The following is an 18,056-nucleotide window of genomic DNA, read 5'->3' as shown; positions in this document are numbered from 1 at the left end:
GCTGTCTACTCCTGATCTCTACAACACAGCCACCTTGGCTACCAGGGGCAAGTTCACTGCATTTTAGCAGCTCTAGACAAGGACATAACCCAGTCAGACTCTATGCTGTCGCTGTTTTCTAACAAACCTGTGGTTATCACTGGCATTACATCAGTCCCCTATCAGAGGTCTTATTTCAAACCTCAGAAGTACTTTAAGACTTGACAGACTCAATTTCAGTTTTTCCTTTATAAATGGATAATGCATTTCCACTTTCATTTCATGTCACTCACTAAACTATCCCTAAATTTTCCCAAAAATTCTGAAGAATTTGAGACCAAGGTAGAGGAGAAGAAATGGGCATCTAACAGTTCCAATTAGCAGCAACCTGTATGGTATACACTTCTCTAGCATATACTTCTCAGTGCAACTGGGGTTGTATTTCCCCCATGCAAATGACAGCATCCTTCTTAAAAAAAAAAAATAAATACTTTTGACAGACAATTATCACAACAGAAAGAGGCAGTAGTTCTTGAAACACAAACACTGCAGACAGGCCACCTCTAATTCAAATCTGTATTAAATTTAAAATCTAATCAATGTAACCGGTTGGGTTGGCTGGTTGGTTTGTCTGGTGGGATTTTTTGTGTGCTTTTTTTTGGTAGAGGTTCTTAGATAAACAATATCTTCCATGTTCTTAATGTGAGATTGTCCTTTCTGCCATTGACCTTCCCACCAGGTGGGACAACACCCCTCCTACAGGCAACCGGCTAGCAACATCTACTTGTATTTTAAAATTAAAATTTAATTTTCAAATTTGAAGTCAGTATTTATAAGGTATCACCCACGAACTTTTCTCTCAACATACCGTCAACTATATAAAAAACATCAAAAGTTACCTGTCCATGGAGACATGAAGCAAGCAAAAACCAAATTATGTAATAAAATCTTGGTAGAAGTCAACTCAATTTTCAACAATTTTAAAATATGATCCTACAATGAGTTCCAAAAAACCTATCTGGAATTGATTTCTGCATTCTCTAAAATATTAACTTTCATGCAATACATGGCATATGGAGCACAAATTATCCTGAAATAAGTAAATGCATGCTAATGTGGGATTGAGGAACTGGTTTCTGAAGCAGATTTTTCACTTGTTAGCCATGGACTCTCATACCCACTGATGAAGAAAAAAAAATATTATGGACAAATAAATGTTTATCTTAAACATTTGCTGACACAGGACATGAGGAAAACAAAATATATTGAAATGCAGACTGATTTATGTATACAAAGACAGTTTGTAAACTTTTGTACAACAAAGTCTTTTGTTGAACAAAACCAACAAATCATTTCGGAGGAAAAAGTGCAAACAACGAATCTTTGCTGAAGTGAAGCACGGAACAGAGAAAGTAGTTAAAATTCAGATGGAATCTCTTTCAGGGTATTAGGAACCATTTAGAGAGCAGCATCAAACTGAACCACCCCATATTTTCCACTTACCATCCATTCAGGTTCAGAAGCCTGAATTTGTTCACCCTGTCCAGGTTTTAGGCCAACCTGAGTGTCAGATTTTAGTGTTCTCAAACTACAGAGAGGTGCAGGATGAAACTTGTTCAAGGCTTGACAAAACGGAACAGTATATTCCCATTTTCTGTCTCCTGTTAATTTTCTATAGTTTAAATCACCTTTGAAAAGAAGCAAGTTTGACTTCTGTAGATCAGCATACAAGTCAGGAGCAACTTCAGCCATACTGGAAAAGTCATGTGGCAAAGTCCAAAACATGTGATCATGGTAAACCCAAACTCCCTTTTTCAAATTCCCCTCCCAGTTTATCCCACATCTAGACATCCACATATGATTAGCTGACTGCAGTTGTTTAACAGTCCAGTTAAAATCATGCTTTGTGGTATCTGACACATACCATGGAATACTTTTTCCATGAAAATGGACCTCATCGGCTAGCTTTGATGATAACAGGAAGTCAGCCAACACAAGATCACTTACAAGTTCAAATCCAGCATTATCCAGGATTATGTCAACTCTAACATTACTTTTTTCTGTATTTCTTTTTTTGGTGTTTACAAGCAGTGACCAAAGTTTTTCCATATCATTCACTAAGATGTAAGGTATCATGTTTTCCAGGGACTGTAAAGGACTAGATTTCTGAGATCTGCCTTCACCAGCTGAAAAAGAAAGGTCACACTTATTGCCCCACAATGACACCTAGAAGGAGGGAAAAAAAAAAACATTTGCTAAGTCTCACTGTAGTTATATTTTAAACTTCACATACGCTAAAGATTTTGTTTCTTTGTTTTCATTTCAGAGACATGCAGGCACTAACTCCACATTTCCCTCCAAGCCCTAATAAAATTCAACTTCTTGTGCAGAAATCTTAATATAGACAAGATTTTGTGGAAGAAACCAAACAACGTTGTACATTTATGCATGCATCAGAAAAATGCATCAGAATTGGCAAAGGTGGGAGATTTAGATCAGCATAAATACACTGATCACAAAGCTTAAAACACAAATACTCTCCATACTGTAATTCCAGAAAATATCAGTGGGTACACGAAGAAAGGAGTAATAAAAGCATGTTTACTTTTTTATTACATGCAGTCAAGTAAGAACTTTTATTTTAAGTACACACTGATGGGGTCTTTATAAAGATTCATCAAACACTTGGTATGCATTGTTGCTAGCTCAGGGACTTTTTTGTAATCATGATATTTTGTATTCTACCCAAAGGTATTATTTTCCATTATATTTAAAAAGTTTATTATATTGGATATGTATATATATATGTATTATAAAAGTTTAAAAGCTTTTAAACTACTTTTGGCTCAGATTGAATTCTAACATTTTTTTCCAAAGAAGCCTAAAAATTTTCTAAGCATCAATAAAATGAAGTGTTTTGCAATTTAATAGTTAAATAACAAAAAGGCTACCTGGAACTTGTCTTAAAATGTTTTAGAGATACTGGTTTTGAAGGAGTTTTCAAATACAAAATGGAGACCAGCAGTATAATGAAAATGTCACATTTAATACAAGCAACCAAAATCTAAGTATTTCCAGAGCAGCAGCAATACAGTATAGCTGTCAGAATTTCTTCATATTTTTACATACAAAAGGCCTATATTTTAATTTCCAGGTGAAGTTCAGGTTCTTTATAACCTCAAGTTTTTGTTACATAGGAGAGATGTTTTAAATTCATATGTTAAGCACTACTAGTTTACCTGCAGTAGTTTAAAAAGTTCCTCCTGAAGTTGCTTTTCATCTAGATCCTTGATATTTTTAAGAAGTTCCTGAAAGTAAGTGCATAAGGCAATAACAGCCTCTTGGGATTCAAAGAAATTTTGAGCTTTTCCTTCCTTAAATACATCAAAGTTGTCAATAGGCGGGCTAAATGTAGAAGGAGAACAAATATATTAACACATTTACCACATTTTCCATGGCAGCACACCAAATGCACCTCAAAATGCAAGCTCAAAGCTCAACTTTTTTAGGTCATACTATGGGCCCTAGTTAAGGTTTTCGACTTCTAATTTGTCATACTAGACTTTCACACATCTCAGTAACAGCCTGATATCATATCTCACTGAAACAGACAGTATACAATACATCTTTATATTTCTAGCAACATATTCTGAAAGTGAACAAGTGTTCAGTTGCACAATTCTGGGAGCTGCACACACAGTAACAATTTCGAACTCCAGTCTTCAGACACAGAAAATTAAAACTGTAACATACAAGTGAACTAATGTAGTGAATTTGCTTGCCCAATTTTAAGCGCATTTGTGCACGCTGAAGTGTATGTTCCATACCAAAATCTCTTACAGTGATATGAAGTTATTCCTAGGGAAGTTTTTAAGTAGGATTTCAGAAAATTAACATGACAAAGATGACAAAACTATTCAGTTCTTGTAATATGTCAAAAATAGCCTCATCTATTATGAAACATATTTGAATGTACTCCTTTTGACAAATGATTGAACTTTCATCCAAGCATATGCTTAAGAGCAGCTAAACAACAGAGGTCAAGAAACTTAAAGCTTACTAATGAAAAGTATCTGCTGAGTTTTTTAAACACAACCCAGCAGATCCATCTCATATTGAAGTTTTTGCTACAAGTGTTCAAATTATGCAACACAGCAGTAGAAACAGAGTCCCATTACTGTGTTTGCACCTCTGTAATACTATGGGCAAATCCAGCACGTATGGAGCTTTCAATTATTTTGGCAGGAGCGGGAACTTAAGCTGATCATTCCTACCCCATTACATTGTACTGGCACCCCTCCACAGTACCAGCACAAGAAGTTTTTCCTGCCAAGTTATTTTTAACCAGGATCAGCTCCCAAAGTTTGATGCAACATATGGTCTGCAAACACTGCTGTAACTAAGAAGATGGTGTAGAATGAACAACAGGGGCTGATTAAGCTGGGTCTACTGCTTTAAGAAACCATTCTCAAATGGTAACTTCAGATTTCAAGCAGGAAAACAAGTCAGAATGCCCAACAGATTACTGGCTCTCACAGTCTTGTGTTTTAGACTAACATATGTCTTAAGAGATAATTCTAGACTAACAAACCTATTAGAAATGCTAAATAACTTTCATATTACAATGCAAATTAGTCTGCAAGAAAGTCAAGCTATACAGTCAAGCTTAAGAGCTTTCATGTAGACCAAGCTGAAACCAAAGAATTAAGAAACCTAATAAGCTTCAAATGCTGCTGCACGGAAGAAGAAAAAGTGTTAATTTTAAATCTCAGGTGAGAGATTTCCCATAAAAATGGGAAAGAATAATGTTTTGCAGAGCAATATACCAAGCAACTGAATACTCACTTTTGTGCTAATGCTGCATGAATTCTTCGATACAGGTAACACTCTACATATAACCAAGGGGACTGAAACCAGCTCGGTTCTCCATTTCCATTTGATAAATTTCGTTGGTAGTCTAAGTAGTGGTTCCACAGCGCAGCATCAGGCAGCTCATCTTCTAAAGGGGTCACTGGTTTGTCTGTTTGCAGTTCATTCCGCAGTTTGGAGAGGAAAGATATAGCTCTCTTCTCTGCCTCAACACCCTTCTGAAATAAGTGGAGAACAAAAGTTCCTACTCTGAATATTTATTCCTGTAGAGACACAGATCAATTTTTCGTGAAAGATGTAAATTTTAATTGCCAAATACGAGTCTCCAACAAATCAGAGCTTAAATCCAAAACACATTTTGGTAAATGAAGCTCATTTTACACCTGACATCCTAAAACGAATCACGCATGGGACTTCTTATTATATTGGACTTTTTGCTTATTAGAGGGGAGAAGAGTACCGAAACATTGCCATGTTCAGAAGATGCTACAGTCTATTGAACACTGCACCAACACAAAAACCTTGAGTCAGTGAAGCAGTTGCAGAACAGATAGATCAGGAAAAGGTGAGTGAAAAAATTAATGAAAAACAGATACAAGAAAGATATGATAAAGAAAAAAATACAACAGAAAAAAAGATTAAGACAGACAAATAATGTTTGCAGTAAGAAACCAGTAAAAACAAGGCAGAGAAAGGGTCTCAAGGGCCGGGTTGGGGATCTCAGGCAAGAAGAGATGTTACTCTTACCTCACCATGTTCTTCAAAAAATTCATTTTTATGTCGATGCAGAGTATCAATAACTCTTGTAAGGATCTGGGGCAGTCTGTCTTTAATCGTAAAATATGCAAAGGATCTAAAAAGGAGAGGATCAAAATTTTATTATTGAGAGGAAATGATGAAATACCTTCCATTTTTTTAAATAAATGCAAGGTCTTTGTGCTGGCTTTGGCTCGGATAGAGTTAGTTTTCTTCATATTAGCTAGTATGGGGCTATGTTTTGGATTTGTGCTGAAAACACTGTTGGTAACACAGGGATGTTTTTGTTATTGCTGAGCAGGACTCACACAGAACCAAGGCCTTTTCTGCTTCGCACGGCACCTCGACAGCAAATAGGCTGGGGCTGCACATGAAGCTGGGAGGGGACACAGCCAGGACAGCTGACTCCAACTGACCAAAGGAATATTCCATACTATATGGCATCATACTCAGCACATAAAGCTGGGGCAAAGGTTGGCTGGGGGGACCACTGCCCAGGAACTGGCTGGGCATCAGTCAGTTAGTGGCAAAGCGCTTTCATCACTTGTTTTTCTTGGGTTTTATTTCTCTCTCCTTGCTATTTTCTTTTTCATGACAATTTATTATTAGTAGTATTTTATTTCAATTATTACACTGTTCTTATCTCAACCCATGCATTTTCTTCACTTTGACCCTTTCAATTCTCTCCCCCACCCCCAGTGGGACTGGGGGGGGGGGCACTGAGCAAGCAGCTGCCCCATGCTTAGTCGCTGGCTGGGGTTAAACTACCACAGTCTTGAAAGTATGTTTATGTGCTAAAGCAGTGGACACTAATAAAAAAACCAAACAAAATCTCTAATTGGTCGGCAGTCTTTTCAAAGAGGAAAGGGCTAAATGACTGGCCCTGCCAAAAGAGTGAAAATTGCAGTTAATTCTAGGCAAAAACAAATTCGCTGATTGCACAGTTACCCAGGTGTAAAGTCAAGGAAATTTAGAATTAAAAGAGGTTTGTTTAAAGTTGTAGCATGTTTTGTACCGACAAGAAAATCCATGCTACTTGCTCTCTGCTATGTACTTGATTTGCGTTTTCCACGAACACCGTTTATAGAAGGACAACGAGCAAAACGCGACCACCCTTACAGCGAGCTCGGACCGGCGTGAGGGATGACTTGACCCGGAAACCACTACCCCGCGAGTCCCCGCCTCAGAACCGGACCGGTACCGCTACTGCGCGGGGAACCCAGAGCAGCTTGACAACAAAAACGCAATCTGGCCCTGTCCCTGTCCCCGTCCCCCCGCGCGGCCCACTCCGGCCAGGGACAACGGCAGCGCCCCGCGAGGGCGCGGCGAAGCAGCACCGGCCCCAGGAGGCGCCGGCACCGCCGCGCCCACAGCGCCCCCTACCGGCCGCACAGCCCCGGCCCAGCGGGCCCGCCCACGGCGCAGCGCTGCTGCCACAGCCCCCGCCCGCCCGCACGGGCCGAGCGCCCGCCCCCGGCACCCACCGCTAGGCAGGGACCCGACCGAGGGGGCCCAGCGCTCAAAAGCAGCCCTCCGCCGGCCAGCCCCGCAGCTCCCGCCTGCCCCCCACCCCGCTGCCAGGGGCGAGCGCGCCAGGCCGTGACGGACCCTTTAAACCTGCCCGAGAGGGAAACCGGTAGCGCCGGCACCGCCGCCATCTTGCTCCGCCCCCGCGAGCCGACGGGCCGCCCCCCGGAAGTGGGGTGCGGCAGCCGGACGTTATTGGCGAGGCGGCCGCGCCCGCCGCGCGGCACGGCGACGGGCCGGCGGGCGGGGCCTGGCGGCCCGCGCGCCCTGGCGGAGCTCGGCGGGCGGTGGGCGGGGCCGCGGCTCGCGCGGCGGAGAGCGGCTCGCCCCCTCCCCCAGGTCAGTGCTGGCGCGCGGCGGGAACCGCCTCGCCCCTCCCGCGGTCGGCGGCGGGCGGGCGCCGTGGGGAGGGGCGGGACGGCGGCGCGGCTGCCCTTGGCGGGTTCCCGCCGCCGGTGGGAGCTCGTGCTGGGCCAGGGGTTGGCGTGGCCCCTGCCGGCGCCCCGCGGAGCGGCGGAGGGCGACGGCGCGGACGCCTGCGGGCTGGGCCCGCCGCAGCGCCCGCAGGGGGCCGTGGCGACTAGGGGCGGTCTCGGCCGCCCCACCCGCGGACTCCGATCCTGCCGCGGGTGGGAGGGCCCCGGGGGCACGGCCGCAGGGCGAGCGAGGGGAGGCGGTTTCGGGGCGTAGGAGACCCTACCCGCGGGAGGGCGGCCGGTGGGTTTCTGCCCCGTCCCCTCCCTCGCCCCCGTAATGCCCCTTCCGGGGCCAGGGCCGAGGCCGGCTGCCGGGCCGCTCTCCTGCCTACCTCGCCCCGTACTCGGGTACTGGGGCGCCGCAGCCGGGCGGCCGCTCCGCTGAGGAGGGCTCGGCGGTGGCGCAGCAGCGGCGGAAGCCGAGCGTTACGGAACAGGGGGGGCCGGGCCCCCCGCGGGGTGACGCTCGGCCTAGCGGGTGGTGCCTCCCCGCGCCCGCTAGGGGCGCCCGGGAGCCGCACGGCGCGGCGGGGCCTGAGCACCTCGGCCACCGCCTGGGGCAGGGGCGGGGCCGGCCTCGCTCTTCCTGCGGAGGCGAGACGCCTTCTCCTCCCGATTGGCTGCCCGGCCGCCTCCTTCCCGCCTCCCCGGCTGGCAGCCAATGGGAGCGGGGCCGCTCCCTTTCCCCCGCGCATACCGCCGGGGGCGGTGAGGGGCTCGCCGCCGCCGGGTGGGGGAAGGGACGGAGCCGAGCGTGCCGGCGGCGAGGCGCAGGAGAGCAGCGCCTGGCTGGCCGCGGCCAGACTGCCGCGGCGGCAGATGAGGCCCGGGCGTCTCGCCGCTGCGGGGTCCGCAGCACCTGGTGGGGCGGGGCCGGGCCGGTCTGGTCTGGTCTGGTCTGTCCGCCGTGGAGCGGGCCCGGCTTATTTGTCCATCTTGCTGGCTCTGCCGCTGTAAGCTTGGGCTCCCGGCCTTGAAAAGCAACGGGCGTGAATAAAGTGTGTTTTGTATTAAAGGGACGTTGGAAAGTCAAGTGCAGACTTGTGGCTGCTGCTCGGAGATGGCGCCCGCTGCCCTGTGGTAGCGCTTTGTCCTGCTTGTTTCCTGGCTTGCTCGGTTCCGCACTTGCTGGCTGGGTGCCTCTGCTGCTGGAAATGTGGCTTGGGGCTCCTCGATGGAGTTCGTTATGTAACTAGCCTGTGCCGTCGAAAAATCGCCCCTGGGATCGCTGTGATTTGACACAAGATTTTGTTGGCTAGGAAAGTATGGATCTACCTGGCATTTGTCAGTCTCTTTCTGCTAGTTACCCTGCACCACCAGAGACTTACTGCCTCGTCCTGGATTTCCACCACCTTGGGTTGTATTTGCTGAGTTTGCCAGCTCTCTCTATTATCCAGATGTAACAGGCCCTTTAAAAACAGCACCTTGTCCCAGGCAGAGTCTTTTGGGTTGCTTTTTAAATACAGGACAAGTTTAAAATAAAAGTAACAGCTTATTTTAATAAGTATGCAAATAAGAGGGCTTACTAAATTGGCAAAAAGCTACAAGTGAAGAGTATATAAAATTATGACCGATGTTAATTAATTACTCTGTGATAGCCTAAAGGTGGTTTATATCTTTTCCTTTTTTTTTTTTTTTTTTTTTTTAGAATTGTATATCGTTCACCAGAGTTATGGTACTACCCTTCTGTTAAGTTACGTCAGGGTGAGATTTGGGTTTTTTTCAAGTTATGTGTATATTGTGCTAGCATCTAGGTACCCTTGTCAGGATGGAGGGCTTGTTCCAGTCAGCACACAATGATTTGTTCTTAAGGAAATGCTTGTTTGAACTATTACGTTAGGTAGTGTATGGGTAGTATTGAAGATCTTTCTTTACACAGTTTTGGAAAATAATCTGAAACTGGCAGTTTTTTCAAACTACACAACTTAATGACTTTTTTTATTAATAACTTGCTGAAGATAGATTTTATGTCACAAGGGAAATGTTCTTTGCTAATAAAAGCTGGTGGGGGCAGGGATTTGACACTGTGATTTTTCAGCAAGTGAAACAGCCACTGAGGTGTTCAGTCTGCGGCCTGTGGATACTAAGTTTATTTGACCAGCTCATGCAATGTAGTGTAAATATAATAAACCTACTCTTAGTCTGGAATAACAGAGTAAGGACACTGTCGCGTTTCTGTCAGCATGGGTAGATCTGCAAGCCAGGTCCCTGTTGCACCAGTACATACTAGCAGGATCGAGACCGTAACCTGATTGACTCGGCTCTCACTGTAGTTGAGACAGATGAATGGAGCTGGATCCATGCTTGGCCGTTTATGATAAGGCACTATGAGCTGATGTTGATCAGTGTGTGTGTTCCATAGGTGACATTCCCATATAACCACACAGTAATCTAATTGTTGGTTTTGTTACGTATAAACTAATGATTCACAGAATGTGATGTCCTCTTTAAGGTGTGTGCTTGCTCATGAGTAATTTTGTCGGCAGAGTTACTGGGAGTGCAGACAGCTACGCAGACTGAGCAACAGAAAGATGCCTGTTTATATATTGATGTAGCAACCAATTCTATTTTTTCACCATATGTTGCAAGCACGCAGCTCAATACTGTGTATTGATTTTAATTAGACTATTTCCACAGCATTGAAAAAAAGCTCTTTAATCCCACCAATATGTATGTGCTTAGGAGTACTAACACGTGCAGAAGGAGTATGGCTGACCTTTTAGATAAAGGAAAAATAATGCCGTTTTTCATTTTTTCCAAAAGGTTGATGGGTGATTTTGTTTGTTTTAAATACAGGTCTGAGGGAAGCTATGAGACTGAAACTTCTGCACTTTCCAACTAGATCTTTCCACACTTTAACAACAGTATGCCAATGCCAAACCTTTAAGAAAACTGGACATCTGCTATTGAAGCAGAATAATGAAGTTGACGGAACAGCTCACAGAACAGCAAAATCTTGGAATGTGTATGCTGTGAGAAGCACTTCCCCTTATTTGACAAGTCGATGTGTGCAAATGAAGAATTGGCAATTGCTCCAAGGAAATGGATCAGCTTTGGGAAAAAATGTTTATTATCAGAGTGGGGAGGGTTTTTTTCCATCCTGGAAACATTTTGGTGTGGCCATAACGGAAAACTACAAGCTCAATGCAGAGCATATTAAAAAGTTTAGCAACATATCATCAAGATTTTACTCGGTTGTATCAGCTGGAAAAATTATTCCAAAACACAGTAACCAGCCAGTTAAGAGGCCACCAAAGGCACCAAGGACCAAGCAGCCGTCCAGAGCTAACCAGCCACTACCATCAGACATGGAGGTAAAGTATAAAATTTATAGTCTGTATAACGTTAAGGGAACTTCATCAATTTAATTTAGATTCAAATTTGGGTTTAGAGTAATGTTTTAGTAAAATGAACATGTTTATTTAGTGATGGAGGATTTAATTATTTACCCTAGTGTTGGAATGCTGCAGACAGAAACAAGCTTGGTAGAAACTAGTGTGTCTGGTATTTTCAAGATAAAATAGAGATTTAATGTCAATGTGTAAACAAAACTGGAGGGAAGATAAGTAGTTATTAAAGAGAGAAGATGAAGTCCATGAAAAATAATTTTTAATCAGTGCTGTCACAGTGCTTCTCACTTTTAATATTGAGAAACGAAGTCTAGCTTTCAGAATAATTTAAGTTGCCCTAGGTATCCTTGCTTGTCCAATTTACCCAGGTTTAAGGCTTCACTCAAACAGAAATGATGATGAAAGTAAATAGTTTAAGTTCACATTCAGATTAAGTTTCAGATGGGAAACAGAGGTGCAGATGTAGCCAGTGTTCCTTGAGGAAAATTAGTCCATGTGTAGAAATAGCACCTTGATCGCCAGACTCCTAGGTATACAGAGTATCTGCAGCAACAAACTGTTTTGGGTACAAGTGAGTGGAACAGTGCATTTGTGGCTGTTTCTCCCTAAGATAGTTCTTTGCAAGCCTCAATACCCAAGATCATTTGAATACAAGATCTCCAAGGAAAATCTGGTGTAAGAAGTGTTGCTGTTGGCCTCAAGCTGCAAAAACAGCTGAGTTCCAGGGTATTGTTAATAAAATAGTATTATAGATGAGACTGAAACAAGTATTGTGCTTTCAGAAATAGTTTCCACATTGCACAATATGTCATATTACATGATGTACTGAATGTGAGCGCAGAAACTGAGGTTTTAATGCTTGCCTTCTCATTATCTATGCTTCTGTTTAATATTTCGTATGATAACCAGGGATATGCTTTAATGTAACATAAAGACTTCATTATAGACAGTTTAGTTCCCACTTGTATTTTCCCATTGCTTTGAAAAAAGAAAGTGAATAATATTAGTCCTGAAACATGATGTAATGTTTCAAGTTTGTTATTCATACTATGACATTTACATTCAGAAATTTCCTCTTTTTGTTGTTGGGTGAATTGAAGTGACAATTTTCTCAGATTCTGGAGGCTTTTAAGTGGCAGCATAGAATGCAAGTAGTTTCTTTGTTTGACATTTTCATATATATGTATGCAAGTAATATGCACTTCTATTTTTACTTTCTTCCATTGTGAAGAAATGGAGAAAATACTTGCTGATACACTGAAATAATAATATGCTTTCTGGGGAAGCTTCCACAGGGCAAAATGCTGTGCCAGAAATCACGTAAATTCAGACATAACAGAAAGATATTTTTGAATAAACCCCTTATGGTTTGGTCAGAGATATAGCCCTATCTGCAGGGGTACAGACAGACTGTCACCTTGACCGCAGGCTGACAGTATTTTGGAATAAACATATTTTTTTACCTGTTTGTGTACTTCATTATAGGTATGTATAGAGAAAGAACTTACAGATGTGGCTGATTTCTGCAAGATGACTAATAGAAGTAGCACAAATGGAGGGTTCTTGAGGGTTTTTTTTCACCACACAGTCAGTTTTCTCTAAATCCTGGTGTCACAAAAAGGCTGCTCATGTGTGGAGGCAGCCAAGAACCCTGCAGTAACGTGGGGCTTATTGCCAGGGCAGGTACCCAGGGCCAGGCTGCTGCCTCTTCTCCTTACCACTCTGCCCCTTGGAACGTTAGCTCCTAGACCTGCTCCAAAGGTTCTCGGTTAGATGAACCCCGAGGATCTCTGGTGTTTTCTGTCTGGGAGGGCCTGACAGCTGACACCTTTCTTTTGCAGAACAGTCTGTGAATGAGGTCTTCCTCACTCCTGGTCTTCATGTGTTGTTTACAGGCAGAGTGCTGAGCCCCAGCAGTGATAAATGGTGGTAAGACCAGTTTTTCAGGATAGGTGGAGGAGTTACTTGAAAGCAGTTAACTGGTTTAGTCAGTCTGACAGTGAGTACCACTACTCAGCTTACTTAAAATCATAAGGTCTGATGGCCTGAAAAGCCTCAGAGCTAATTTTTAATGCTACAGACATATAGTATAGAAAGAGCTTGAAATTCAAGTAAAGATATAGTATTTACTACACTTAAGATAAAGACTAATTCCTATGGTGATATCAGGATTTACGCTCATCCTACAGGTTTTCTTTCTATAAAATTGTGTATGCTTAAAGTGGAAGGGATGAGCTAAGGAGAATGATGGTTCCATGAGCCTGTACAGTTGTTGGGGGTGTGATGGTACAGAAAAGGAGTCCTTAAGGTACTTGGGATAGCTACTCCTAAGGATAGCTGTTGCGGTGCTCTGAATATAATCTCAATGAAGCCCCAGCTGTAGGCAGAGAGGAGGAGGGTGGTGAGTTTCTTTCTAGTACCAGTACAGATTTTGTATTCTGGTTTTTTGAAATGTGCAGGTGAAAGCATGGCATTAAGGTTAATCAGCCAGTAAACAGGTCTATTTTAGGATTAGATGAATCACTCGTTACAGTATAGACTTCCTGGCTCTATCTTCTCCAACTATCATGGAAGCTTAGGTATCTAGCATGCCTGTGGGCACATGTATTTTAGATATCTTAACCTCAAATTACACCCAATTCCAATGTTCCGCATCAGACGAGATTTTATTAAAAGTACAAGTAAAACAGTACAGTGTAAAAAAGCAAACAAACAAAAAAAAAAAAAAAAACAAAAAACCCCCACCCCAAACCAAACAAACTAGTGCATATCCAAAATGCTATTTCGGGCATGTAGTCTAGCAGAAAACTTCTGGTTCTAACTCAGTGTCATCTTTACATTGAAACTAAAATTGTAGCCGTAAGTCAGAAAGTCTGTCCTTTAGTGTACCTGCTTTGGAGTGAACAATAGCCAATAGCACAAGTAATAAACTATGGGAAGCATAGAGCAAGATAGATATTTTCAGATTATACACTAGCTAGATGATAAGAGTTTGCGCCCTTAATTCTTGACAGAAGGGTTTCATGGCAGGACATGTATACTTCTAGTAACCAGAGCTGTCTGGGAGAATCTGAAATATATAATTTGCATTGCAGTTTAGAGATTGAAAATGGATTTATACAGACAAAATTGTGATATTGCAACTTTTCAAAGGTATTGCAGCGAGGGAACTGAAAACGGTTCTGTTCCACTGTTAACTCAGCCTCACAGTACAGTCATGGAAATAGGCCTATAAAATTACAATGAATATTGTAATTTTAAAACATATTTTCTGTTAGTGATTACTGGATTAAGATGATGTGTAAGCAAAGCTTTGGAAGTGGTAACAGAATATTAACATTAAAAAAGAAGTTTAAATGTGTGGTTGTGAATGTGATGAATGGTAACAGGCCTCCCAAGGAGTACAACACCTTTTTAAGCCTTGCTGTTTGATACTGCAGGAGTGCTGTGAGAATACAATTTGGATTTTAAGTTGAAGTGTATTGTGGGTATAAATGCTTGCAGATGAGTACTGTTCTTTTGTTCATTTGTTGTTAGTTACATCCCCATTTGTATTAGTTACAAAAAGCTGGGAAGTGACTGATCTACAATGAGACACATTGCTTTCTGGATATCTTCCACTACATTGTACTGAAAAACATCATCATGGGACATACACAGTATCAGAACAAAGAAATCCACTTAAAATTAGTGGAATTTGTAAATCAGTTTATTGTGATTTGTTTGATTAATCAAGAAAATCTTTGCATGGATGACTTCTGATTTCTTTGCCATGCATGAGTCAGTCTTGTTGCAAGTTAGCATCATTTTTCCAGTTACTTGTTTGAATATGGCATTTTAGTTATTTAAGGTTGTGGAATATTGAGGCAAACTGGCTGTTGTTCGACTGTGGTGTCAGCTGAGACTATGTTGTTAGTGCAAGATTCAGCTCAAGGCGGGGACATTGTAGATCTGCAGCACCTACAACTGGCCCAGGAGATTCGTGACTTTGTGCTGCAGTGTTGCAGCAGCTCATACCCTGGGAGTTAGCTGGGCAGTGAGCTTTGTGCATGGAAGAACATCATGATTGCAGTTGGAGCTTCTGCTTGATAAACAAGCTAGGATAGTTGAACACCCATTTGTCTGTAAAATTAAAGCTGATTTTGGGGGTATCTTGTTTTTTATTTCAGTGGTCAGCCAAGTATGGCATAAGCTGTAGGATGGGACAGGAGTAGCAAGTGTAGCTGTACTGTTAAAGCATTTGGTTGGCACTCGGGGAAGAAAGGTTCCCGTTGTGGCTCTGTAACGAAGTTTTTGGTGTGACTTGTTCATGTCACCTGGTTTGATCTCAGTCTGTGATTTGCTTTGCCACTTAACAGGGAGCAAGTAATCTCATTAGTATTTGTGCACTAGGTGGACAGCATGGCAATGATACTGTGGAAAAGAGTTAATAAATGAAAAATGTCACTCACATGATAAATTTGAGGCAAACAGTTGTTTACAGACATCTTGCTTCAGCCTTGCCCTAACTCAAATCTTTATTCCTTTGGCGCAGAATCTGATGCAGTGCACAGCCTTTGCAACAGCAGATGAATATCATCTTGGTAATCTGTGTCATGACCTGACTTCACATGGATATGTTGAAATAACAAGTTTGCCTAGAGGTAGATTTTTGAAACATATTAAAAGTAATGTTATACCTTGGGAAATTAAATATGGATGAGGATATAATTTTTATAACTTTGTATTCTTATTCTGCTAATACTGAGGAATATATCATACTGCCTATAAAAATATTGCTTTGCTTAAAAATTCCATTTGCCTAAAAAAAAATAACTAAACCTTACAGAATAGCAGTATAACCAGCACTTGCTGTTAACCTTACGATAATTTTTCTCAAAATTAGTATTACACTAGAGTTATTGAAAAGTTAGATGCATGCAGGAAAATAAATTTGGAAATTTTTCTGGTACAAAGAATTTCTATGGAAATTTGCTAACTGAAAAGATTTTGAAAGTTTTCTTTATTTTAATTAATCTTCCAGTAATGTGACACCGTAGTGCTTCAGCTGTCAAAAAAATTTTGTAATTTGAAGTTGCATCTTCTTTCCATACCCACAGTTCTATTAATGTAAATCACTGAGGGCTGGAGGGGAAGGCATGCGAGAGAGAATCTTGCTGACTAAGTGAAATGGAAAAGATATACACATAAATGCTTAGTTCCAGTAAAGAGAATGCAGTTGATAGTTTGTTTGGGTTTTGGTTGTTTTGTTGGTTTTTTTTACTGAGTCAAATATATCCTAGCAATTGTTGAATGCTTCACTTAGCTAGGCTTCAGCAAAATAATTGGTTCTGATTTCCGCTCAGAGTATCCCTGAAGACTTGGGAAAGTATGGCTTGGAACTAGTTGAAGTATATATACTACAAGAGAAAAACAAATGGAGCTTTTTATAGCTTAAGGAACCTTATGCCCTAGAACAGCTGTGATTTTCATATGTTGGCAGTAGAATCTTTTTTTTTTTTTTTTTTTTTTAATAAACAGATTATATGAAACCAAGAGAATGACAGGTAGTGTTTATGGGCATTTCAGTAGAGGTTATCAAATATCTGGCTGTCTCTCAAACTCTTAATAATCCAAGTGCAAGATTCTCTAGTGGGTCTCTTTCAAAGACAAGATTTACCAACGATCATCTTGCTCAGGAAGTTGAACATGGCAAAAAGACAAGGGGCTTTAGCATATAGGCTTCATGTTCCTTTGTATTAAAACCAACAGTGGTTTCACAGCTTTGGGTTAGAAACTTCATACAATCCCTAGTATGACTGTGAATTACTGTAAGGCAAATGTTGCTGTTGCTGGTATTTTACCCTGGGAGTGTGGGTTTTGACAGTTTTTTTCATTTCTTCATGGTGTGGTTTTTGACTTCTCACAATAGGTACTCTATTTATCAAAAGTTTGGAGGAAGTAACGGTGAAAGGATGTTGGATTATGCCAGCAGATCTGATGTGTTCTGGTAGTTGCCTTGTGTGTGTAGGACTGGTTGGTTAGCAGCTCAAACACTGAATCTTGGAAAATAAAAAAATATTAGCACACAGAAATCCAAATTAGCAATTATTGTGTGGATTTGTTGCTTTGTAGTGTTCTTCTTAAGCATTATTCTTGTTTTCAACCTCTTTAAAGACATTTTGGAGGCAGATCCTGTACCTCCGCTTAGAATGGACCAAAATGGACCAAATTCTCTTCAATTGTGTTTCATCTTGAGTGGATAAATAGATAAGGGTGATATTTGAAAAGGCAAATGAGAAAACGCAGGCAAATCCATGGTGAACTCAAACTCCACACCCAAAACTTGCTCTATTGATTCATCAAATGATGCGTTTCTGAACTGGAACAGCAAGTGGAAGAGAAGTCTTTAAAGAGTTCATGCAGACCAAGTGTGTGGTCTCAGTTCAGGTATTGGCAAAAGAGCGTGCAATATTTAGGCATCTTTCGCTGTGGCCTCAGTCTACCTGGCCTGTATGGCTTGAGCAGTAAAGCAGAGGGTGGAATTTGTACATGGGCTGAATTTGATGCCTTGTCACTTGACCTGTGATCTTTCTGCAAAGAGGTTGAACTTTTCAAGGCTTAGGTGTTAGGCCCTGCAAATTCCTGTTTGCGGAGTCTCACTTTATAATAGAAGATAGGGAGTTTTGCTGGTCTATCTTCCACTAGTTCTGAAACAACATGAGTAATGCTGGAAAGTAATGTTTTTTTGTCAAAGCCACATCAGGACTTATAAAACTTTGTCTATATTAGCAAGTAAAACAGTGGAGCAGACCTATAGGAAAAAAACCAAAACCCTGTTTTGAGAATCCATCATGCACATTTTGTAAGTTTTGGGACATTGTCCCTACCTTGGCACAAGTCTGGTCCTTTGTAATAAATGCATGTAACAAATGTAACAATTTGAAAAAAAAACCACAAAACCTTGTGGCTGGAGTACCACAGGTGCATTTTTTGAGCTCCTCTTTCATTTTAATTTAGTGGGGGAAAAAAATCCAGTTTAACACATCAGAAGTGTGGTAAATGATGGTGGCTGGAAGATTTGTTTCAAAAGCATGCTTCTGTTCTGGAGGAAAATGCA

At 42.0% G+C, this 18,056-nt stretch overlaps 1 protein-coding gene across 1 annotated transcript; it reads right to left on the bottom strand.

Moving 5' to 3' along the window:
• Positions 1-1,228: 1,228 nt before the first annotated feature.
• Positions 1,229-7,400, bottom strand: ARMT1 (acidic residue methyltransferase 1). Its single transcript, XM_080389700.1, has 5 exons — positions 7,213-7,400; positions 5,596-5,701; positions 4,825-5,066; positions 3,219-3,384; positions 1,229-2,205 (listed from the first exon to the last, which is right to left on the bottom strand). Exons 1-5 carry the CDS (start codon positions 7,260-7,262, stop codon positions 1,438-1,440), a joined length of 1,332 nt encoding a protein of 443 aa, XP_080245826.1. The 5' UTR covers positions 7,263-7,400; the 3' UTR covers positions 1,229-1,437.
• Between the last annotated feature and the right edge of the window lie 10,656 nt (positions 7,401-18,056).

The sequence above is a fragment of the Falco punctatus genome (assembly GCF_963210335.1).
Source record: "Falco punctatus genome assembly, chromosome: 5".
Classification (NCBI taxonomy): domain Eukaryota; kingdom Metazoa; phylum Chordata; class Aves; order Falconiformes; family Falconidae; genus Falco; species Falco punctatus.
Note: the sequence above shows the minus strand (reverse complement) of the source record. Positions and strands in the feature narration are given on the sequence as shown.